Here is a 24,835-nt window from a genome sequence, read left to right on the forward strand (position 1 = left end):
CAATTTTTTCTCTTACTTTTTTATCTTCTATCACTCTCCATCTTATTCCAAAGAAGTGCAAATTCTCAAATGTCATAATAATTTAACTCTTTCTATTCCTTTGGGTGGCAAACATTTTTTTTAATGGTGAACTTATCTGAATTTGTTTACATTTTCGTTCTTTGCCAGACGCACACGTAATTCCTTCACAGTACTCTCAAAGATACTCACCTGATAATGTGTGAGTACACAGCTACTGCTGTATCATATAATCTATATATATAAAACTGTAGTTGTGTGAGTGTCTGTCCCCTTCGATTTAGATTCCTAACTACTCCCACATTTTGCGGTGCAGTGTAACCAAAAGTGGGTATCTTATAGTCATGATTCATATCGAGCCCTTCTGGGTATTAGCACGCATCTACGATGAGTCTACGATTTAAAAAAAAATTTACCATCATTTTTTCCATTTTAATGCATTTTTTTCGCTATTATATAAGGGAAGTAACTCTCTAAAAATGTCTGATGAGTCAACGATTAAAAAAAATTTACCATAATTTTTTTTCCATTTTTAATGCATTTTTTTGGCTATAACTCTAAAAATGCTTATATAGTTATTTCCGTTACAAACCCGAGCAACGCCGGGTGATACTGCTAGTATTTAAATAATTTGTATAACAGGGAAAACTCAGCAACTGACAATTGCTACTAATATACACCAAAACAATTGAAACAGCTGTAGTGAATGAACCATTTTCCATTTGTTATATATATATATATATATATATATATATGATCATCAGTTTTAAAATCCTTTATCCTTAATTCCAAAATCCCAAAAAATGTTTTGATTGCTCTTTCACATGAGACCTGGATTTCATTTCCATGAACGAGTGTCACATGACTAGCACTATTACTTACAAGATACTTTAAAAATAAAACCTTTTATCTTTTACTTGTATCATTCATTAGACTGCTTCGTGTGTTTGTGTGCAATTTCTGCCATCTAGAAAAAAGGATATTCTCTTACTTGTTTCAGTCATTTGACTGTGGCCATGCTGGAGCACCGCCTTTAGTCAAACAACTCGACCTCGGGACTTATTCTTTGTAAGCCTAGTACTAATTCTATCGCTCTCTTTTGCTGAACCGCTAAGTTATGCGGATGTAAACAAACCAGCATCAGCTGTCAATCGATAGTGGGGGGGGGGGGCAAACAGATATGCACACGCACACATATATATATATATACGACGGGCTTCTTTCAGTTTCCAACTACCAAATCCACTCACAAGGCTTTGGTCAGCCTGAGACTACAGTAGAAGACACTTGCCCAAGATACCATGCAGTGGGACTGAACCTGGAACCAAGTGGTTGGGAAGCAAGCTTCTTACCACACAGCCACGCCTGCACCTACAAGGAAATAAAATTTCAATTTCCATTCCTCCCTCTTGGCTCTGTGATATAGATTCACCATTCTTAGCATCATGAAGCCAGATGGGTAAGTTTGTGATAAACACACACACACACGTATGAAAATGTGTGGTTATAGGGCCTTATGTGATTGACCACAGAGTGCTGGATGTTATACATCAGTGATCACAATTCACTTTGCATTGGTTTAGCTTTTGAATGATGCCACTCTGCTGGTTAGGCATCATTCTCCTTCACTGGATGGTTAGTCAGTAGCAATGTCACTCATTTACAGCTGAGTGGACTGGGGCAACATGTAATGAAGTGTTTTGTTCCAGAGCATAGTGTGTAGCCAGTTTCCTTCCTTCTCGAGCTATGCCTAGCTCATAAGGGCCGGTTTCCCGGTTTCCTTGGCGTATGGGTTCCCCACCTGGACGGGATGCCAGTCCGTCACAGGTGAGCTGCAAAATGCAGGAGGAAAGAGTGAGAGAAAGTTGTGACAAAAGAGTCAGCAGAAGTTCGCCATCACCTTCTGCCGGAGCCGTATGGAGCTTAGGTGTTTCGCTCATAAACACACACATTGCCCGGTCTGAGATTCGAACCTGCGATCCCCCGACCACGAGTCCGCTGTTCTAACCACTAGGCCATATGCTTCTAGGTGTAGCCAGTTTGTGAATTGAAACCACGATCCCATGATTGTGAGCACAACATGCTTAACCACTAGACATGTTTTCACTCACACACACGCAGGTACTGAAAAGCTCCTGGTTTTAATGGTATTGCGAAAGGCCTGGTTGGAGGCCCAACCTCCCGAGTTCTTTTACAGTGCTTAGAAAAACTGATGGATTGCTGCAATAAGTGTGTGAATCTGAGAGAGGAATATGTTTAATAAAATCATAATTAACTGATCTTCTTGTATTTTCTTTTACCCAAAGCCAGGGACTTTTCAGCAGAGTGTGTGACTCTTTAACCCTTTCGTTACCAACCCGGCTCAGGATCTTTAATATACATGTCTTGTTTCCATAAATTTTGAATTAAAATCTTCCACCAATTTATGTTCTTAACACTAGCTGAATGATAACTAAGTTATTTTACTAAATTCTTTGTTATATTTAAAATAATTGAAAGAAACACAGGGCATTTCTAAATAAATTCAGTAACGAAAGGGTTAAATGCTATTGTGTTATATGTAGCAAACCATATTTGATGGCTAAAAAAGATGCATAAGCATATAAGATGCACCCCAAGTTTGGCAGAGAACAATCAAGGAAAAAGGTTTCAAATGAATTAATATTTAAGGCAGCCCAGATTGGCATAGGGCCCAGGCAATTTTTTGAGAATAATTTTTTTTGGGGGAAAAGAGAGCCGCCAGGTGGCACGTAAAAAAACCATTTGGGCGTGGCTGATGCCAGTGCCACTTGACTGGCACTTGTGTCAGTGACATGTAAAAGGCCCCCACTACACTCTCGGAGTGGTTAGCGTTAGGCAGGGCAACTAGCTGTAGGAACCTTGCCAAATCAGATTGGAGCCAGGTGCAGCCTCCTGGTTTACCAGTTCTCAATCAAATTGTCCAATGCATGCCAGTATGGAATGTGGGTGTTAAACAATGACGATGAATGCATCTTATATTCCATCAAATAGGGTTCAGTGCCACCGCATGGCACTTTGGGCAAGTGTCTTCTGCTATAGCAGAAGCTTTGTGATTGAATTTGGTAGGCGGAAGTTACTGCCATGTGTGTAGATGCTTGTGCTTCTGCAAGAGAGAGAGAGAGAGAGAGAGAGAGAGAGAGAGAGAGAGAGAGAGAGAGAGAGAGAGGGATGGTAATTGTTATTGCTTAACAAAATTTATTTGCAGACCCCATGAAAAATAACAACCATGTTAATTGTCAAATATATCTGTATATTATCGTATATACAATTTAAAACAAAGACATCCCTAGTGGTGGTGGTGGTGGTAGTGGGGGTCATTTTTTCTTTTGGGTTTTACAAGTTTTTCACATATTCTTTGGCTTTTTGGTAAACAAAACTCAAAATAATGAGTGAGAAATAAAACAATTTGTAACAGTGTGTATATGTGTGTGCATATATATATACACACACACATACACTTGTATAATATATATGTGTATGCATATATCTATATATCCCTGAAGAAAATATAGGGTGGGTATATTTATCGCTATGTACCCACGGATGCAAGCATAATAAAATGAATAGACCATTGAAGAATTCCCACTTCTTTTTTTCTTTGTGTTTGTTGATTGTTTTTGGTGTCTTATTGTTAGTCTTCTTCTTTTTCTTGTTTACCGCCATCCACCCCACCCCCACCCACTCCAAATATGAAGAACCAGCTGTCATTTTCAGCACAATTTTTTCACATTTTTTTCTGTTTTTCTTCTCTTTTTTTTTTTTTTGGGTCAAGTCAATGATATTTACGGAGAAAGAAGTGAATCGGAGTACAAAACAGCTAAGTACCTGGGTGGGTGGGGTAGACAGGGAAACTTGTCAGCTAAATGTGAACTAAACACAGGAGGATTAATATGGATTAAAATGTTGCTTTTCTTTTAAGAACCAAGCCACGGTACCTTTTTGCTTTTTTATTATTTCCATATATTTTTTCAGAGGCAGCAGTTTTGCCAACAGCATGGTTGACCTTAGAACACCTTCAATGAGACAGACAAATGGCCCTTGTTTGACAGTTCAATATATATATGTGTGTGTGTGTGTGTGTGTGAGTGTGTATAGCCATGGTACACATATGTACATGCAATTACCATTTGATGATGAATGGTGCCAAGAGGGCTGGGGTGGGTAGGTGATTGGTTAAATCAAAGAGGAGGGGAGGCTGGCAAGTTGGAGGTGAGGACCATTTGCATAGCAGTGGTGTTCATTCATTTCTCATAGCTTCACACAATGAAACATATATATATATATACATATATATTTGTATATAAAATACTTGACTCCAAAACATAGTAAATGAGAATAAAATCCTTCATGCGGTTTCATACATCTTGAGGCTTTCTTCCAGTTGGCTTGTAATCTGTAAAGAGATAAATTCATTAAAATGTTTACTCATATTTATCAGTTAATTACCAATTAATCATCAATGGGATGAAAAACAAACAAACAAAAAAATCAAGAGACACCCCTCTAACTTTTGCCGTGGCCATGCTGGGGCACTGCCTTGAACTTTTAATCAAATGAATTAAACCCAGAACTTTCATCAGTTACTTTTGCTGAACCACTAGGTCACTGTGGTGCAAACACACCAGTTATCAAGTGGTGGTGGGGGACACCAAGACACACACACACACACACACACACACAGACGATGGGCTTCTTTCAGTTTCTGTCTACCAAATCCACTCACAAGGCTTTGGTTAGCCTAAGGCTATAGAAAACCCTTATCCAAGGTGCCATGCAGTAAGGCTGAACCCAGAACCATGTGGTTGGGAAGGACTTCTTACCACACAACCGTTTTGTAACTGGTTTAATGGTAATAGTGTGTTTCTCATAGCTGGGTGGTTTAAGACGCTCATATTGCAACCAAGTGGTTTCAGGTTCAATCCCTATGAACTACACAACACCTTGGGCAAGTGTCTTCTAATATACCCCTGGGCCAACCAATGCTTTGTAGACAGGAACTGCAAAAAAGCTTGTCATATATATGCGTGTATGCATGTCTGTCCCCCGCCTCACCCCTTGACAACCGGTGTTAGTTTGTTTACATCCCCACGTACTGGTTAGGCAAAAGAAACCAACAGAATAAGCTCTAAACTTTGAAACCAATTCCTGGGGGTAGATCTGTTTGGCTTAAACCCATTACGGGGGGGGGGTGCCCTAGCATGTGATTGTAGAGGTGTTGCCTCAAACAAATCAAAGAACCACATGGAATTTAAGTGTTGATGTTGGAAGAGGAAACTCGATTTATTGGACAAGAAATCATGAAAATTATTTTCATGTGTCGGAATAACAACACAAAAAACTTTAGGACCATAACAGTAGTTTATAAATGAGGTGAAAAAGTGCTAGAGCACCATTCTCACTGAATAATAATTCTATAAAGTGCATATCTGTTAAATGATACACAAGAATAATTTGGAATTTAAATGTCAATCGTTCTATAAAATAATTAATTCTTTTTTGATTTCTCAACTGGTATAGAAATAACAGTTTCGAGTTTTAGCCTGCAATCTCAAGGGACGGATGATGAAGTGCAAAGTCAACCTTGACCGAATTTGAACTCGGAACGTAAAGATGAACGAAATGCCTCTGAGCATTTTGCTCGGCGTGCTCACAATTCTGATTCTTTATATCTATACGAATGAAGGCGGCGAACTGGCAGAGTCAGGGCAAATACAAGGGCAAATAAATCCAGGAGGTGGTAGCTGCTGCCGAACAGAGTTATTTCCCTTGCTTTAACCACTGAGTTTAGTGATAGGTAATACAGCTATATATATACTCTCTTTTACTCTTTTACTTGTTTCAGTCATTTGACTGCGGCCATGCTGGAGCACCGCCTTTAATCAAGCAACTCGATCCCAGTACTTATTCTATCGGTCTCTTTTGCCCAACCGCTAAGTGACGGGGACATAAACACACCAGCATCGGTTGTCAAGCAATGCTAGGAGGACAAACACAGACACACAAGCATACACGCACACCTATATATATATACATATATACGACGGGCTTCTTTCAGTTTCCATCTACCAAGTCCACTCACAAGGCTTTGGTCGGCCCGAGGCTATAGCAGAAGACACTTGCCCAAGATGCCATGCAGTGGGACTGAACCCGGAACCATGTGGTTGGTAAAAAAGCTACATACCACACAGCCACTCCTGCGCCTATGTTATCTTAACTTGTATGTATGTGTATATATATATATATATATATATATATATATATATAATTATATATTCTGTAACCAAAGTTCACAAGTCGTATTTAAGACAGTTAAATAGAGAGACATGAGCTCTTACAAAAACCAGGTTTACTAGAGTTAATGACAGCATCATGAAGATAGTATTGATATATTTAATGTAAAGAGCATAAAGATACGATTAGGAATGTAGCGAAGAATGGACAACATCAACTCAATGACTAATATCTTTTAAAGTAGTAAATACTTGAAGAAGGGAGACAACTTCAAACATATGTGGATCTTATGAAATCTTATTAGAATCTTCACCACGGTTACTGAAGTAGAGAGAGAGGAGAGAATCACTAAGTAAAATGCAGAATATTAATAGATGAATAAGTAGGAACTACTGAACAAATTTTAAGTAAATATATTAATTTGAGTCACAAGAGTTCATCATCGTTTAACGTCCGTTTTTCCGCGCTAGCACAGGTTGGACGGTTCGACCGGGGTCTGGGAAGCCAGGGGCAGGACCAGGCTCCAGTCTGATCTGGCAGTGTTTCTACGACTGGATGCCCTTCCTAATGCCAACCACTCCGTGAGTGTAGTGGGTGCTTTTTACGTGCCATCCGCACAGGTGCCAGGGGGGGGGGTCTGGCAGCGGCCACGATCGGTTGGTGCTTTTAACGTGCCACCGGCACGGAAGCCAGCCAAGGCAGCGCTGGCATCGGCCAAGGCGGCGCTAGTTAAGATAACATATTTATTGTGGTGTGTATAAAAATAAATCTAATTAGAAATCTTTATGTGGTGATTAAGCTCAGCTGCTGTTATTTTAATGTCAGTGTTGTAACAATGTTGATGATGATATAATATTTAGGTGTAGCTGTGTGGTAAGAAGCTTGCTTCCCAACCACATGGTTCAGAGAGTTCAGTCCCTCTGTATTGCATCTGAGGCAAGTTTCTTTCACTATAACCCAAGACCAACTAAAACCTTGTAAGTGGATATGGTAGATGGAAACTGACAAGAAGCCTCTGTGTGTGTGTGTGTATTACTGTCTCTTTGCCTTGACATCATCATCTGCTTTCCATGCTGGCATAGGCTGGATGGCTTCACATGGAGCTGGCTAGAAGCAAGCTGTCCAGACTCCAACCATCTATTGTGGCATGGTTTCTATGGCCGAACGCCTTTCCTAATGCCAACCACAAAGTATGCTGGGCGCTTTTCATGTGCCACTGGCATCAGTGCTTTTTAATTGGCACCGGCGCCTGAAAGAACAAGCCTGTATGTATGGAAGACAGCAGTTTTGCTTAGCCTTGATGTGTCTTATTGAGGACAGCAAATCACATCTCGCAGTCTCTTGTCATTTCTTCAGTGAGGCCTAGAGTCCGAAGATCCTTTTACACCTCTTTGTCCTATATCTTCCCAAGTCTACCCCTTCCACAGTTAGAGCTCGGCACTTCCTTACGCAGCTGTCCTCATCCATACAGCTGTAAACGATTGTCACTGTCATACAAGCAGTGTAGTCATTTCCAATGGTTCTGCGAAACATATCTGACCATGAATAAATATCACACCTTGTCTGGAAACAGGTGAAGTTTGGTGACATGAATGGCATCTGGCCATAGAAAATTGGCTTCAAATATTCCATCTGACCCATGCAAGCATGGAGAAGAGGATGTTAAATGATACGATTTATGTTTTGGTAATTAGACAAAAAATAAAAATAATAATTTCTTTCATTAGAAATTCAATAGGTGCAGATGTGGCTGTGTGGTAGGAAGTTTCTTTCCCAACCACATGGTTCTGGGTTCAATCCCATTATGTGGCACCTTGGGTAAGTGTCCTCTACAACAGCATTGGGCCGACAATAGTCTTGTCAGTGGATTTGGTAGAAGGAAACTGAAAGAAGCCCAACACGTGTGTGTGTCCCACCACTGCTGAACAACTACTGTTGTTGTGTTTATGTCCCGGTAACTTAGTGGTTTGGCAAAAGTGATAGATAAAATAAGTACCAGGCTTAAAAAAAAACCCAAAATATAAACAAAATAAGTGTAGGGATTGATTTGTTTGGCTAAAATTGGCTAAAAGGCGCAGGAATGGCTGTGTGGTAAGTAGCTTGCTTACCAAACCACATGGTTCTGGGTTCAGTCCCACTGCGTGGCATCTTGGGCAAGTGTCTTTTACTATAGCCTTGTGAGTGGATTTGGTAGGCAGAAACTGAAAGAAGCCCATCGTATATATGTATATACATTTGTGTGTCGGTGTTTGTCCCCTCCAACATCGCTTGATGCTGGTGTGTTTACATTCCTGTAACTTAGCGGTTCGGCAAAGGATATCGATAGAATAAGTACTGGGCTTACAAAGAATAAGTCCTGGGGTTGATTTGCTCGACTAAAGGCGGTGCTCCAGCATGGTCGCAGTCAAATGACTGAAACAAGTAAAATAGTAAGAAGAGAGTGGTGACGCCCCAGCATGGCTGCAGTTTTATTGACTAAAAAAAAAATGAAAAATAAAGGGCCTCAGCGAGAAGTGCCAAGACTACTTACGTTTTGATAGAAAATGATTTGCTGTCTTAAGAAGTTTTGCATCAACGCTTTGGAGTCTCGAACTCGTTCCTGATGGAAGTGGTTCATCTCTGCCAAAGTAGCATAAGAAATGGTGTCAGATCGAAGCAAGATATTCTGCATTTCTGATTCAACAAGTTTCCCATCATCCACTTGTTTCTGGCATTCTTTCAGCTTGCCCATCGCTCCCTGGAATACAGAAGACAGAATGTGCACATTAGTAAAACCAGAAATATTCATCATACTTCATATTTTGTGAATCTTGTGGTACCAGTGCCGGTGGCACATAAGAAAACCATCCGAACGTGGCCGTAGCCAGTACCGCATCGAATGGCCTCCGTGCTGTGGGCACGTAACAAACACCATCCGATCGTGGCCGATCGCCAGCCTCGTCTGGCACCTGTGTCGGTGGCACGTAACAAACACCATCCGATCGTGGCCGATCGCCAGCCTCGTCTGGCACATAAAAAACACCATCCGAGCGTGGCCGTTCGCTAGCCTCGTCTGGCACCTGTGTCGGTGGCACATAAAATCACCCACTATACTCTCGGAGTGGTTGGCGTTAGGAAAGGCATCCAGCTGTAGAAACACTGCCAGATCTGACTGGCCTGGTGCAGCCTTCGGGCTCCCCAGACCCCAGTTGAACCGTCCAACCCATGCTAGCATGGAAAGTGGGACATTAAACGATGATGATGATGATCATCATCATCATCATCGTTTAATGTCTTTTTTTACATACTGGCATGGTTTTGACTAAGGTCTGGGAAGCCAGAAGGCTGCACCAGGCACTAGTCTGATCTGGCAGTGTTTCTACAGCTGGATGCCCTTCCTAACGCCAACCACTCCGAGAGTGTAGTGGGTGCTTTTTATGTGCCACCGGCACAGGAGCCAGTAAGGTGGGCCTGGCAACAATCATGTTCAGCTGGTGCTTTTTATGTGTCACCGGCACAGGAGCCAGTCAGGGGTACTGGCATCAGTCATGATCGGTTGGTGCTTTTTACATGCCACTAGCACAGGAGCCAGTGAGGCAGGCCTGGCAACGAGCATCAGGTATGAAAAGCATATCTGGTCTAAATCTGTGGTGGTGGTGGGTGGTGATGATGTGAAAGCACCAAATATAATTTTCTAATTTTGGACGGTTTGAGTGAGGTTTGGAGAGCCAACAGATGCACCAGGCTCCAATTTTGAGGGCAGATGGAAGTTGATTACATTGACCTCAGGGCTCAACTGGTACTTATTTTATAGATCTCAAAATGCAAACTTGACCTCAGTAGAATTTGAACTCACAACATACAAAAATGGAAGAAATGTCACCAAGTATTTAGTCTGATGTGTCAACAATTCTGCCAGCTTTTTGCCTTATTAAATATAATGGCGCAGGAGTGGCTGTGTGGTAAGTAGCTTGCTAACCAACCACATGGTTCCGGGTTCAGTCCCACTGCGTGGCATCTTGGGCAAGTGTCTTCTACTATAGCTTCGGGCCGACCAATGCCTTGTGAGTGGATTTGGTAGACGGAAACTGAAAAGAAGCCCGTCGTATATATGTATATATATATATATATATATATATATATATGTATGTGTGTGTATGTGTGTCTGTGTTTGTCCCCCTAGCATTGCTTGACAACCGATGCTGGTGTGTTTACGTCCCCGTCACTTAGCGGTTCGGCAAAAGAGACCGATAGAATAAGTACTGGGCTTACAAAGAATAAGTCCTGGGGTCGATTTGCTCGACTAAAAGGTGGTGCTCCAGCATGGCCGCAGTCAAATGACTGAAACAAGTAAAAGAGTAAAAGAGTAAATGAAAAGTAATGGAGTAAAAAAACTGTTGAACTCACTTCGTGCACTTTTAGGACATCTGGATAAACAGACAAAATCCCTTTGTATTCATTAAGGCCTTCCATAAGGCTGATACTGTCTTTTGGAGGCTGTTTAGAAAAAGAAAAAAAAAGTACAAAAATAATATCAGTTTATGTTTGAGTCAGGAAACAAGCAAAAATTAATGAAACAATTATCTTAACTAAAGTACAAAAAAATATGTGAAAATATGGAATATGTGAAGTAGAAGAATTATGAAACATGGCACTAAAATACCAATTCTCTTCTAAAACACAATGTATTTAAGATGTGGAGTAAATTGAAAGCGTAGGTCATGTATTTCTCAGCTACATTAGAACTATGTTCATCCTGTGAGTGGAGTAAAAGAGAATTTAGTTCTCTGATTAAGGAACTAGAGAATGAACTTGAAAAGAATTTTACCATTTTTAATGACTCTTGACATGGATACAAGGCCACAGAGCAACAGAGTCAGATAGAATGGGCCCTAGCACTTGACTGGAAATAATTCTATTGATTTCAGAAGGATCAAAGGCAAGTTAGACCATAAGAAAGTTTGATGTTAAAACATAAGGGGACGTAACACAGTAACACAATGTGCTGAAGCTGATCTCTTATCGTTTCAGATAGTTCTCCCATTTTCTAATTGTGGTACAAGGCCAGCAATTTTGAGGGAGGAGGTAAACCAATTACATCAACCCCATTGCTTAACTGGTATTTCTTTCATCAACCCTGAAAGGGAGAAAAAGGCTAAGTCAACTTCAGTGAAATTTGAACTCAGAACATAGAGATGGGATGAAATGCTAAGCAGTTTGCTCAGCATGCTAATGAGTCTGCCAGCTCGTTACCTTAATGATGTTAATAATAATAATAATAATAATAATAATATGATGCAGTACCAGGCAGTGGCTCTCATGGCTTCTCATCTTAATTGATTGGAAATCTTATCATGTACATTGCTTTGTCTTGGTATAAAAGATGGGCTACAGCAAATATTCTGCCCAATACCACAGATTTGCTTGTCAGTTGTTTGACCTTAACCAGTTGAGCATGTCCCTTAGTGGCTGACGATATGTGCATCTCTGATCACGAGCAGAAGTAGTGGGGGAGCATCATAGCCATGTGTTGAGAGGGATTCTTTGGAGTTTGAATAATTCACATTTGGAAACATGGGTGCTTCGTTCAACATCCTTAAGCAACCCTTATTCAGGGACCTTTTGAGCAGGATAGGTTATTCGACCAGAAGAAAATTCTAATTGGGCCTCACCTGCAAGGTCATGTGCTGTTTATCTTGATATGAGATCACCATGTTGCACACATATGATTGTGATGCATGTGCCTAGTGTATCCTTATCAGACGGGTAGTCATGATGGGTATACTGGGCTTCGTATATTTTACCCCAGTGTCACATTGATGGCATGCACTGCTCTCTCACTCAACAATAATAATAATAATAATAATATGAGAGTCGAACATAAAGGTTATCTCAATTGCTATCGGTGCATTGGCTTCAATACTACCCAATCAGAAAAAACATCAGGAAACCTTAGAGATAACCTACAATCTCGATGTATTGCAAAAATCGGCATTACTTAGAACTGCACCCATATTGTGTAAAGTACTGTCTGTCTGAGGTCCTTGTGACTTGACAAACAGTACAAACCCCCTGGTATGACACAATATCTTCAATCAACAACCTCACGATATTGGATACTGTGCAATGTCTATTAATAATAATAATAATAATAATAATAATAATAATTAATGATAATAATAATTTAATATAAAGTTACGTGCTTTAGAAAAATACAGAGATATTGTAAAAATAATTTGCTTCTTATTTCTTTTAACAAAGAATTCTTCTGTCTGTTGTCGAATGGTATTCAAGGAGGGGGGTGAGGGGTATTCCTAAAGCCACATCCCACTGGATATAAAGAAAACCTGGCAAATGAGAGGTGCTAAGCCTCACAACCATGCAGAAATGCACAGAGATTGATTTAATGAAATTCTTTGGTAAGGCATCAAAGACTCTTAAGAATTTCCCAACCATTCTGCAACTCGGGTATCTTTTCATTTTCCTTACTAGTTCCAGTTATTGAACTGTGCCCATGCTGGGGCACTGCATTGACAGGTTTAGCCGAATTTATTTTCAAAGTCCAGTACTTAACTCTATCAGTCTCTTTTGCTGAACCACTAATTCACAAGGATGTAAACAAACCAACACTGGTTGTCAAGTGTTGGGGAAGGGCAAACAAACAAATACACACACACATATGCAACAGTCTTCTACACAGTTTCCACCAACTAAATTTACTCATAAGGCATTGGTTGGCCCAGTGCCCAAGGAGCTGTGCAGTGGGACTGAACCTCAAATTCTGAGGTTACAAAGTCAGTTTCTTAACCACACAGCCAAGCCGGTGCCTATGTAATTTTTAATGGTGAAATATTCTTATATTTCTTAAATTAGTGGGAAAGTATAAAAATTTAAGATAAAAATGAAGCTTAAAGATTACAGATAAAACATTATCATCATCATCATTTAACATCTGCTCCCTATGCTGGCATGGGTTGGAAGGTTTGACAGGAGCTGGTAAGGCGAGGGGCTGCACCAGGTTCCATGGTCTGTTTTGGCTTGGTTTCTATGGCCGGATGATAGGGCTTTAATTTAAATATTCAGTCCTATAACACACACACACCATATTTACTCACGTAAAGTCACACCCCTAATTCAGTGTTAAATCTTGGTACAAATTTTTTTTCCATTTCATATTCAAATTTGATGTGAGTTTTGCCCTGTCTGTAAGTCACACTCCTGTTTTTTCAGTTAAGATCAAGTCTAAAATACTGTGGTTAATAAACAGGTAAATAAGGTATACATACATACATACATACATTTATATATATATATATATATATATATATATATATATATATATATAAAAAATACAAAAATGGGACAAGAAAGCAAAACATCCAGACAGACGATACAAAGAAAACAAGGACGGGTCATTCGGAGTTTTCTTTCCTCAGTCGAGTTCCAGATTATCTTTGCAATTTCGGGCTGGTTATACTTGAGATTGCTCCAATCTGGCCAGCCCCAAGGGAAAACTAAGCTAAGAGCACTAGATTCTTTGGAAGAAAGCAGCAAATGTATACGAAAACAAGGACGGAGAATTGGTACACAAAAATAACAGGATGTGTGTGTGTAAATGGAAAACCATCAACTTACTTGTGCAGCATACATTTCTCCAATTGTGTTGTAAGCATCTCCAGTGTGATCGATAGCAGTTGTTAAATTTTTAGAATCTGAAGATACACAAACATGAAAACAACAGCAATATTACTTGTCACTGCATTAAATCTCACAACAGATGCACGGACAGACAGACAGATGTACATAGATAGGTGGTAGGTAGAGGAAGAGCTGCGTGGTTAAGAAGTTTGCTTCTCAACCACATGGTTTTCGGTTCAGTCCCACTGCAGGGTTCCCTGCGCAAGTGTCTTCAACTATAGCACCAGGCTAATCGATGCCTTGTCAGTGGATTTCAAAGACAGAAATTGAAAGAGGCCCTTCACATCATCATCATCATCGTCGTTTAACGTCCGCTTTCCATGCTAGTATGGGTTGGACGATTTTGACTGAGAACTGGCGAACCAGATGGCTACATCAGACTCCAATCTTGATCTGGCAGAGTTTCTACAGCTGGATGCCCTTCCTAATGTGAACCACTCCGAGAGTGTAGTGGGTGCTTTTTACGTGCCACCGACACGGGGGGGGGGGGGGGCGTCAGGCGGTACTGGCAATGACCTCGCTCAAATCTTTTTACACATGCCACTGGCACAGGTGCCAATCATTTTGTATCCGTATCCCATGCTGGCATGGGTTGGACAGTTTGACAGGATCTGACAGTTTAGTAGAGTATGTTGAGCTTCACTGTCTGTTTCAGTGTCTTCTCTGGCAGGGTTCCCAAGGCTGGACGCCTTTCCTAATGCTAACCACTTTGCAGAGTATACTGGATGCCTTTTCATGTCTCCAATACAAGATCACCAAGAAGCTGTGTGTATGTGCATGTGTATGAGTGCGTGTGTTGAGTGTGCATGTGTTTGTGTACGTGTATGTATGTTTGTATTTTCTTGTATATAATGGTCACTGTCATAGAAGCAATGTCATTCCTTTCCAATATTCTGCAAAACCATGTCTGGCCGCAGGGAAATATTATTTGGCCTGGAAACAAGTAGGGCTTAGCCACAGGGACAGCATCTGGCTGCGGAAAATCAGCCTCAGTTCAGACCACCTTTACCAAAATTTAAAATACTCTATTTTCCCCACTGAAAATGATGCTAACAGACAGGAGGAGGAGGAGGAGGAAGAGGAGAGAGAGGAAGGAAAGGAAAAATAAAGAGGAAAAAGAAAAAAGAAACAAAAAAGAATAGAAGAAACAAGAAAGAATGAGAGAGAAAAGAGGAGAAAGATTTTCACGGTTGTAAATGACAGTAACATCAATATTGAACTTCTAAAAATTAAAATTACCATCCTGGAACGGAACCAATAAATGGTTTTTGCAGTCTTGAATGTCTGCAATGAGCTCTTTGCTTTTCTTTCTCAATGCTTTCTCTCCTAAATAACATTTCTTCCAATATCGTTCTAACTACTGTCGTGAGGAAATAAATTTATTTCAGGTCAGGGGAAACTAAACTTTACAGAGTTGGTAAAATTCCACAATTCTAATAATAGAGAATTTTATTTATTTATTCCCCTCCCTCCCCTTAATTCAATCATTGATCGTTGACTGGTCATCATCACCACCATCATCATCTATGTCATTCAAAAGCACATCATTGTGTTGCACTTTTTTTTATTTCTCTCTAATCTTTTGGAAACTTGGCAAAAAGCCAATGTTCTTCAGAGAATCACAATTACGAGATAAAAGAATCAAATTTTAAAATAAAATAAATTAAAAATTCAATCACAAGATGCGTTTTTTTTTTGTGGTTGTGGTGGTTGTGGGGGGCGGGGGAGCAGATATTTCATTATATTTATTATAATTTATATTATTTTTCTCTATTTTATCAAAGTAATTATTTTGTTGTCAGTCATTTGATAATCTTCTTTTATGATACAAACATTTCAAAGAGTTTAAAGATGAAAAAAAAAAAAAAAAAAGCAAAATGCACCCTGTCTCCCACCCTCATACACCCCCATCATACCCTTAAAAAGAAAATGAGAAAGGGGTGAGGATGAAGAAAATATGTACCAGTAATTACCATGGAGAGAAAATAAAGATCATAAAGGGGAAATTGAGAAGATTGACACTCACAAACCAGATCGTCAGAAGCGTATGTTGCAGCCATGTTCTTAAAAGCACCACCAATTTTCTGATATTCCCTTTTGAAAGCTGAAATGAAATATTACACAATGAATAAATACACATAATATGCACGCGTGTGCATGTGTGTGTGTGTATACATGCACACATATGTATGTGTATATGTATGCCTGTGTGTGTGTATATGTATGCCTGTGTATGTGTATATGTATGCCTGTGTGTGTGTGTGTGTTGTAATGTAAGAATTTTATTAAAAAAATATTGGTTTCAAATTTTGGCACAAGGCCAGCAATTTCAAAAGGAAGGGTAAATTGATTACATCGATCCCGGTGTTCAACTGGTAGTTATTTTATCAATCCTGAAAGGATGAAAGGCAAAGTCGCCCCAGCAGCATTTGAACCCTGAACAAAGACGGATGAAATGCCACTAAGCATTTTGCTTAGCATGCTAAGCTCACTGCTTTTGTCGCATAACCAGCCCACTTCAAAAAGTACTTTTGGATCATTGGGTGACATGCCATGCTTGAGGAGACCTATGGAGTCAAGTACACCAAAATCAAATCAAACCACAATCAAATGGAAATTGTAGCTGTGACTGATGCCAGTGCCACCTGACTGGCTCCCGTGCTAGTGGCATGCAATAAGCACCATTCATGCGTGGGTCGTAGCCAGTGCCATCCAACTGGTTCCCCATGCTGTTGGCATGTAAAATGCATCATCTGAATGTGGCTGATGCCAGTGCCGCCTGACTGTGCCAGTGGCATGTAAAAAGCACTATCCGAACATGGTCGATGCCAGCCCCCTCGCCCTGACTGGCTCCTGTGCCAGTGGCACGTAAAAAGCACCCACTACACTCTCAGAGTGGTTGGCATTAGGAAGGGCATCCAGCTGTTGAAACCTTGCCAGATCAGACTGGAGCGTGGCGTGGCCTCCTGGCTTGCCAGACCCCAGTCAAACCGTCCGACCCATGCCAGCATGGAAACCGGATGTTAAACAATGATGATGATGATGATGATGATATATTATGTAATTCAAACACAGACCAACATAAGACTCAATACACTGAGTATAGTGAATAGATGAGTCTATTATTATCTGAAAACTTGACAGTCAACTCAGAGTTTTGTCCCAGGCAGACTTGCTGTGAAGCAAAATATTTCTCCAGCAGCTGTCTCAATAAAGAAAGTGGCATTAGTTGTACTTTCTGGCACAAAAACCAAACTGCATCCCAATCTATTTTAATTCTCATTCTAATCAGTTTGCGACCCTGGCTGCAGCTCTTATTCCACCAACATGGAATACTCTTATTTTTTTTTTACAGAGATCTTCCTTTTATACTCTTTTATACTCTCTACAGAGATTTTCTTTTATACTCTTTTTTTTTTTTTACAGAGATCTTCCACCACACACAGATCTGGTTACTCAGTTGTATCTGCCTTCTCCAAATGATACAAATATTAATGTCACAATGGTGCTCAATATCTAGAACTAAAGCTAATTGAACTGTGCACACCTAAAACATATACTGGAAATAACAAGACATTGAAATAAAATCTGTATGAGACTCCAAACTTTGAGATCTCAAAGTTTCATGTGTTACATACACAATCATCAATTGGGACACATTCTTATAATCATGTATATCCAGTTTATAAAAGCACAGAGTTAAGTCCTTTTCTTAAAAGGAAAATGCAGCAGAAGAAGCAGACGTGAGTTTCATACAAATAAACTCAAAGACGAATTTTAAATGTATAAACTTTACAAAGTACAAAGTGGTTTACAAATTCAACTTGTTCCTGAAGGCTGTTTGCCACCTGAAATGTTTGTAAACCAGAACTATTTTTCCTAAATTAGGCTAAAGCACCAAAGCAGATCAGAAGGCAACAAGATACAAGAGGAAAGAAAATAATCATTTGGTGACAAATGGTAATGAGTATTATTTTAATGCCACAAAGAAAGAAAGATAAGGGAAGGAACAGGCCTCAACACAAGCTCAAATGAGCTTGTTCACCGATACGCAAACACATACATTTACCTGCTCCCTCAGACAAATCATCATCATCATCATTGCTTAACATCTGCCTTCCATGCTGCCATGGCTTGGGTGGTTTGACTGAGGACTGGCAAGCCAATAGGCTGCACCAAGGCTCCAATCGGAATCTGGCAAGGTTTCTACAGCTGGATGCCCTTCTTAATGCCAACCACTCTGTGAGTGTAGTGGGTCCTTTTTACATGCCACTGGCATGGGGGCTAGTCAGGCAGTACTGGCATTGACCACACTTGAATGGTGCTTTTTAAGTGCCGCCAGCACGGGACCACTCAGAAAGCACTGGCATCAACCACGCTCATATGGTGCTTTTTATGTGCCACCGGCACAGGAGCCAGTCCGGTGGGACTGGCATTGACCACAATGATTTTTGAGAAATGTAAAACAAACTATGAGTTTGGCCAGACTTTTCTATATTTCAATATATTAATATTTCTTGGTATATTCTATAACTTGAAGGAATGGCATCATGAACAATTTTTGTTGAGGCTTTAATAATGTCTTAAAGAATTTGGGTAATGGACATTTTGTGTTTTTGAAATTAACAAGTGTATACAACTCAGAAAGCAGCAGGAAACCTTATGTTTGAAAGGAAAATACTGAGGATCTGAAGATGAGTTTTTCAAATTACAGAAATCATTTTGAATATTTCATTATCATCATTTAACATCCAGTTTCCATGCTAGCATCGGTTGGACAGTTCAAAAGCAGCTGGCAAGACAGAGAGCTGCACCTAGGGTCATTAGTCTGTAATGGCATGATTTCAACAGTTGGATGCCCTTTTTAACATGCAACCCTTTCACAGAGTGTACTGGGTACTTTTTATGTGGCACTGGCACTAGTGAAGCCACCAAATAATTTGCAGGAGAAGACATCACCACCACCTCAACTGAAAGGTGGATATATATATATATATATGAATAAATGAAAGAATGGAGTAAAATGAAGATGTTAACAAAATTCCTTTACTCTCGACATATGTTTTCATTCCAAAGGAATAAAGGGTGCATTATGCAATCTTCTCATCAGGAAAGAAAGGGAGCCTCTCTCGACAACAAGACAAACAAAAATTTCGATGACTGCCTACATGGTAAACAAAACGATAAACATAGGATAATTCATTCACCTATTTATATATATATATATATATATATATATATATATATATAGAGAGAGAGAGAGAGAGAGAGAGAGAGAGGTAGTGATGAGAGGTTAATGTATGATAGAGGGACAGGAATAGGCATCTTGCTGTACGAGAGATCCATGGTTACCCCAATTGGAAAAGAAAGAAGACAGTGGGGAAGATGTGTCCGGATATACTCTCAAGTGACGAGAAAGGGGTGAATATAAGAAAAGTGGTATGGATGGTTAAGTTCTTACTACAGACCTTCTGGCTACTCATCTCTGATTAGTCTTCTACAACTGTTGAAATACTCTTAATTCTTCTTAAACAGATTTTCCTTCAATTCTTTATCCTATACATTACGAGTTCAAAATCTGCAAGGTATAACTTTGTCATTTATTCTTCTGGGGTTAAAGAAAATAAGCAACAGTCAGACAGCAGGTGACTGACTCTGGCACATTCCCTACGAATTAGCGGCATAGTGCCAATCTGGCATATCATAAATTATTAGATTAGAGAAATGAATATAATAAAAAAAAAAGGTAGAACAACAATTCAAAGCAATGTAGGAACTCACGCGCTTGGTGTTTCTTCATGTTATCATGAAAGACATTCAGCAGATGTTTAACATTATCATCCATGTTCCGAACAAACTTGGAAAAGTTTTCTAGTTTTTCTTCCCTGGAAAAAGACAGATAAAAGAAACATTTATTTAGATGCAATCACCACACAACAAAGAAAGAAAGACAGAAAGAACAGAGAAGCAAATGAGGCAACCTGTAAACAATTACTTGACTAGCTAAAAATAGAGGCCAAGTTCCCCTCAATTTACATTAAAGACCATACATTATACAGGAAGGTGGGGACTGGAATACCTATTATCAGTCTGTTGGATCAGGGATAATCTAGGCTAAACGACAACAACATACTCTCAAAGCTTGTATATTAAAAAAGGGTTAATTCTGACACATCACACAGAATCACATATTCTGCCCAAATTAATACTGTATCTTTGTCAAAACATCTAGTGTGGGAGAACAGAGTAGCACAACGTTTAGTTTACTTGTAGTGTTGTGACAGTGTGAAGGGTGACTGTAAGAAATGTAATTCAAGAAATTGCAGTTTGAAAAAAGGTAACTGTAAAAATTTCAGTTGTAAGAAATCCATTTCTTTCACCAACAATTAATTCTGAACATTTTTGTATCAATCATTCAATACACAACTTATATAAATTGAAGCCATTAACCCGCTCTGTCTTGCTTAGCTCATACTGTCAGAAGTGTATTATAAGTATCGAAAGAATGTGGATTGTACTAAGTGTTACTGTATGTTTAATATGATATGTTAAGTTGTATAGAATGTTCTGCCTTTAGTATTTATTTATATGTGCAAACATCTATACTATAATGAAGAAAGCTGCTTGTTAATTAGTTATGAGTGTGTAATTTTTGTTAAAAGAAAGCAATTCTTAAAGTGTACACTGTCTAGAAAATTCTTAAAAATTCCAATTTTTAATATATGTAGATTTTAAAAAAAAATCAAAATATGCTTTTCAAACATGTTTTATTATTGAAGCTTTCAACTGCACAACTAACTTAAAATTATATTTAATACTGCAAATTTAAGTTTTGTTTACATTTTCACTTATTTCTACCTATCTACTTGTAAGTTTTTGAAATTTGATCTTAAAAATTTCCTTGGTTTTGAATTCAAATATATATGTCCAACCCATGCTAGCATGGAGAACGGACGTTAAACGATGATGATGATTTAACTCAATTTCCATCGACTCTAATGCTATCCGACCACTCTCCTCCAAAGTTAATGCAATTCAATGCATCTCTCCTCCCACTTCTCTACACCAACTGCGTCACTTCTTGGGGTCGTCAACTTCTACAGGAGATTCATACCTAAATGTGCAGACAAGTTACTTCCCTTGACTCAACTAATGAAAGCAAATAATAAAAAAGAAATATTCTCGTATCACTTTATCTGCCGAGGCATTATCTTCTTTTGAGTCAATCAAGAAAGAATTAGCTTCTGCTCCTTTGCTTGCACATCCTCTTGGCCATACTTTTCCTGTCTAAATATTCTTGTAAAGATCTAAATAAGTGGAAGTCTGACGAAACAAGGTCAGAAGAGTATTGGGGGGGGGGGGGGTTAGCATTTTCTCTCATCCAAATGACTCTGGAACATTTTTAGTGATTTGCATAGTCTGAAGTTGAGCCTAGTCATTAAGGAAAACCATCCATTATGTGCTTTATTTACACAGGTCATTTTCTATCCAAGGCAGCCTTCAAACAGTGAAGCTGTTGACTGTAGACTACAAAAGTGATTTGGTCCAAAAATCTCAAAAAAAAAACCAAAAAAAAACCGCAGGAGTGGCTGTGTGGTAAGTAGCTTGCTAACCAACCACATGGTTCCGGGTTCAGTCCCACTGCGTGGCATTTTGGGCAAGTGTCTTCTGCTATAGCCCCGGGCTGACCAATGCCTTGTGAGTGGATTTGGTAGACGGAAACTGAAAGCAGCCTGTCGTATATATGTATATATATATATATATATAAGTGTGTGTATATATGTTTGTGTGTCTGTGTTTGTCCCCCTAGCATTGCTTGACAACTGATGCTGGTGTGTTTACGTCCCCGTCACTTAGCGGTTCGGCAAAAGAGACCGATAGAATAAGTACTGGGCTTACAAAGAATAAGTCCCGGGGTCGAGTTGCTCGGTTAAAGGCGGTGCTCCAGCATGGCCGCAGTCAAATGACTGAAACAAGTAAAAGAGTAAAAAGAATAAAGAGTAACTTTCCCATATCTCACTAAAAGCTCAAAACTTACTTTGAATGAAGTTTCCCTTATGGACACGATACCAGTTTGGATCTGGACTTAAAAGAATCCTTTTTTTTTTTATCTCCAGTCATGATCCGGTTATGTGTATGGAGAGATCCTTAGTAGTTGAACCATTGCTGACGATTTACTGCTAAAAGAGCATGAAGAACCCATTTTCCCCACTATGAAACTTTTCCTAGTTCCGTCAAAGAACAGTCATAATGCTAACATTACATTCAGGAGAAAGCTCTCTCACTGTCACAGCAAGATTCTTTGCAAGTGTTGCCTCTGGCAATTTGTCATCCAATTTGGAAGGATATCCTGACCTCAGCTCATCAAACTAATTGAAATTTTTATACCAGCATCGCTGTAACTTGATCATAAATCTTCTGAATATTTTTGGAAGTACACTTGTATTAGAACCTTGATGAACCTTGAAAAGCATAATGTGATGAATATGATCTTTGATTTGATTCCATGATGAGTTCTTCAAATGGAAAATGAAGATACTAAAATACGGTTGCTACTCGACTGAAACAGTTCAGGAATCATAATTATAGCAAAATCTATCTGCCTGTAACATGGCTTCTAGTTTGGTTCACAACTCATTCACTCTCTATACACACACACACACATATATATATATATATATATATATATATCAGGGATGTGCTGCCTAGGTAGGCAAGGTAGGGAGTGCCTACCTTGAATAAAAGAGATCGATAGCAGCATTTTCCTCTCATACCAAAATATGCACATAATTCAATAAAATTATGAAGGTTACTCTGCATAAAATACCAAATATTTTACTGTTTGGTATATTAGGCAGGCATAATTCGCTCCTGCCTTTCAATCTCAGTATTAAAGCTACGCCTAGTAATGCTGTAGTACACATGTTGTGTACACTCCCACAACACAATTTTCTTTATGGGTTCGAAAAGCAGAAGTAAATCTGCCTTCGACTCAGTCTCACACCCGTATTTCACTTATTTTTTGTGTGTTTCACTACATAAAGGTCACCAACTGCCTTCCCTGAGTAACTACTGATGGCACGTGCCTGATTATATATATATATATATATATATATATATACATACACGCACATATTTCTTAATACAATTATTAAAGACATTAATCTACCACTTTTGAAAACATTTCTTCTTTTATAAGTTTATTACAGAATGGAAAGAAACTGATGAATCTTTGTTCTTTAAATTTCTCATGAACTTATGAATAAATTTCTCATGAAAACTTATGAATAAATCTTCGTTTTTCTCTGTTAAACTCTAATAAGTTACTTTCTTCCATATTAACATGTTCACACTTGTTCACAAGTATTGCAACTATGAAAATGTTGAATTCGCTAAACACATTTTATAGACGGGCATTGTTTGAGTGTCAAAATGTGCTGTCTGTTGTTTGTTGTATATAATAATAATAATGAAACTATTGTATACAGTGCTCAGGTGCACCACAACTTGTCAGAAAGTGCATATAAAGTACATGCAGTAATGTAAAAATGTCTGGAAAGCGAACAATGTATGAGTCAGATACATGCTTGCATGTGTATGGAGGGGAGAAAATAATAATGTTCATTCCTTTCTTCTCTTCCTTGACTCCTCACCACCCTCTCATTCTCTCTCTCCCTCTTTAATTTTATGTAAGATAAGTGTATATTGAAATATAAACAGTTGAAAAATAATATAAGTATTGGGTTGGTGTATAATCATTGCAGCTTTTTCAACAAATTTTATTCAGCAAAAACAATAACAACATGTAACAAAAACATCTTTAAATGATTATTCTGGAGCATATTCACCATCTACTTCAATTACTGCTTCCCATTTGCTTGCAGACGGTCAGACCATCATTTAAAGATGCTTTTGTTAAATATAGATATAGTTTTTGCTTCATAAAATTTGTTGAAAAAAGCCGCAATAATTATACACCAACCCAATGTATATATATTAAGTTGGTGCATAATTATTGCAGCTTTTTTCCAACAAACTTTATTCAACAAAAACAATAACAATGTTTAACAAAAAACATCTTTAAATGATTATTCTGGAGCATATTCACCATCTACTTCAATTACTGCTTCCCATTTGCTTGGCAGACGGTCAGAGCGTCATTTAAAGATGTTTTTGTTGAAAAAAAAGCCGCAATAATTATGCCCCAACTCAATGTTTTGATCTATTAACTGCTTCTTGTAGTTCGATATTGTTTTACATTATTTAATTCTCTGTTGAATATACACCTCTATTTCAAGGAAACAGAATATTACATATTTCAGGCCTGAGAGAACAGGCCATGCATTAGTCATTCTTATAACTTCTGCAGAAAACAGGTTTCAAAACTTTCACAACTTTCTATACACAAAACCTGACACTACTTACGTATTAACATTTATTATTGTTATATAACATTACTACAATACGTGATGCCTACTGCCATATGTTATATAACACTGTACATATCAGGTGTTGTATTGTTTTGCGTCAATCACCTGGGATTTTTTTTTTATGTAAATTAGTCAAAGGACTAGAAGCAATACCCATGACCTTCCGATTTTTTCTCAAATTAAGGTGAGAGAAGAGTAAAGTGTGGTTGATTTTCAGCTTCAGCGTTTGTATGACTAAGCCTTCAAAGTGTAGACATATGTATATTTAACTCAACGCACATAGAATATGCATATTTTGTGTGTATAAAATGTGTATGCATCTGTTCAGCCTTTCCTCCGTACATAAACACATTACAGACACACATATGCACCTGTCTGCAAGCATATATCAATATATTGTGTAAAACACAAATGCATAAATGTATGCACACATCTATGAATAATTCATAGACTCAAGG

The 24,835-nt window shown here is 38.7% G+C and overlaps 1 protein-coding gene across 2 annotated transcripts in view; it reads right to left on the bottom strand.

Moving 5' to 3' along the window:
- Positions 1 to 3,636: 3,636 nt before the first annotated feature.
- Positions 3,637 to 24,835, bottom strand: part of LOC115214322 (sorting nexin-33) — a 198,411-nt gene continuing 177,212 nt past the window's right edge. For both annotated transcript variants that reach the window (XM_036505074.1, XM_029783502.2), the window contains exons 11-16: positions 19,729 to 19,832; positions 15,974 to 16,051; positions 13,885 to 13,961; positions 10,657 to 10,746; positions 8,801 to 9,007; positions 3,637 to 4,432 (exon numbers count right to left, since the gene is read on the bottom strand). In XM_036505074.1, the coding sequence (XP_036360967.1) occupies positions 4,385 to 4,432; positions 8,801 to 9,007; positions 10,657 to 10,746; positions 13,885 to 13,961; positions 15,974 to 16,051; positions 19,729 to 19,832 (604 nt within the window). In that variant the 3' untranslated portion in view covers positions 3,637 to 4,384. The remainder of the gene's footprint in view (positions 4,433 to 8,800; positions 9,008 to 10,656; positions 10,747 to 13,884; positions 13,962 to 15,973; positions 16,052 to 19,728; positions 19,833 to 24,835) is intronic.

This window comes from Octopus sinensis, linkage group LG7, assembly GCF_006345805.1.
Source record: "Octopus sinensis linkage group LG7, ASM634580v1, whole genome shotgun sequence".
NCBI lineage: Eukaryota > Metazoa > Mollusca > Cephalopoda > Octopoda > Octopodidae > Octopus > Octopus sinensis.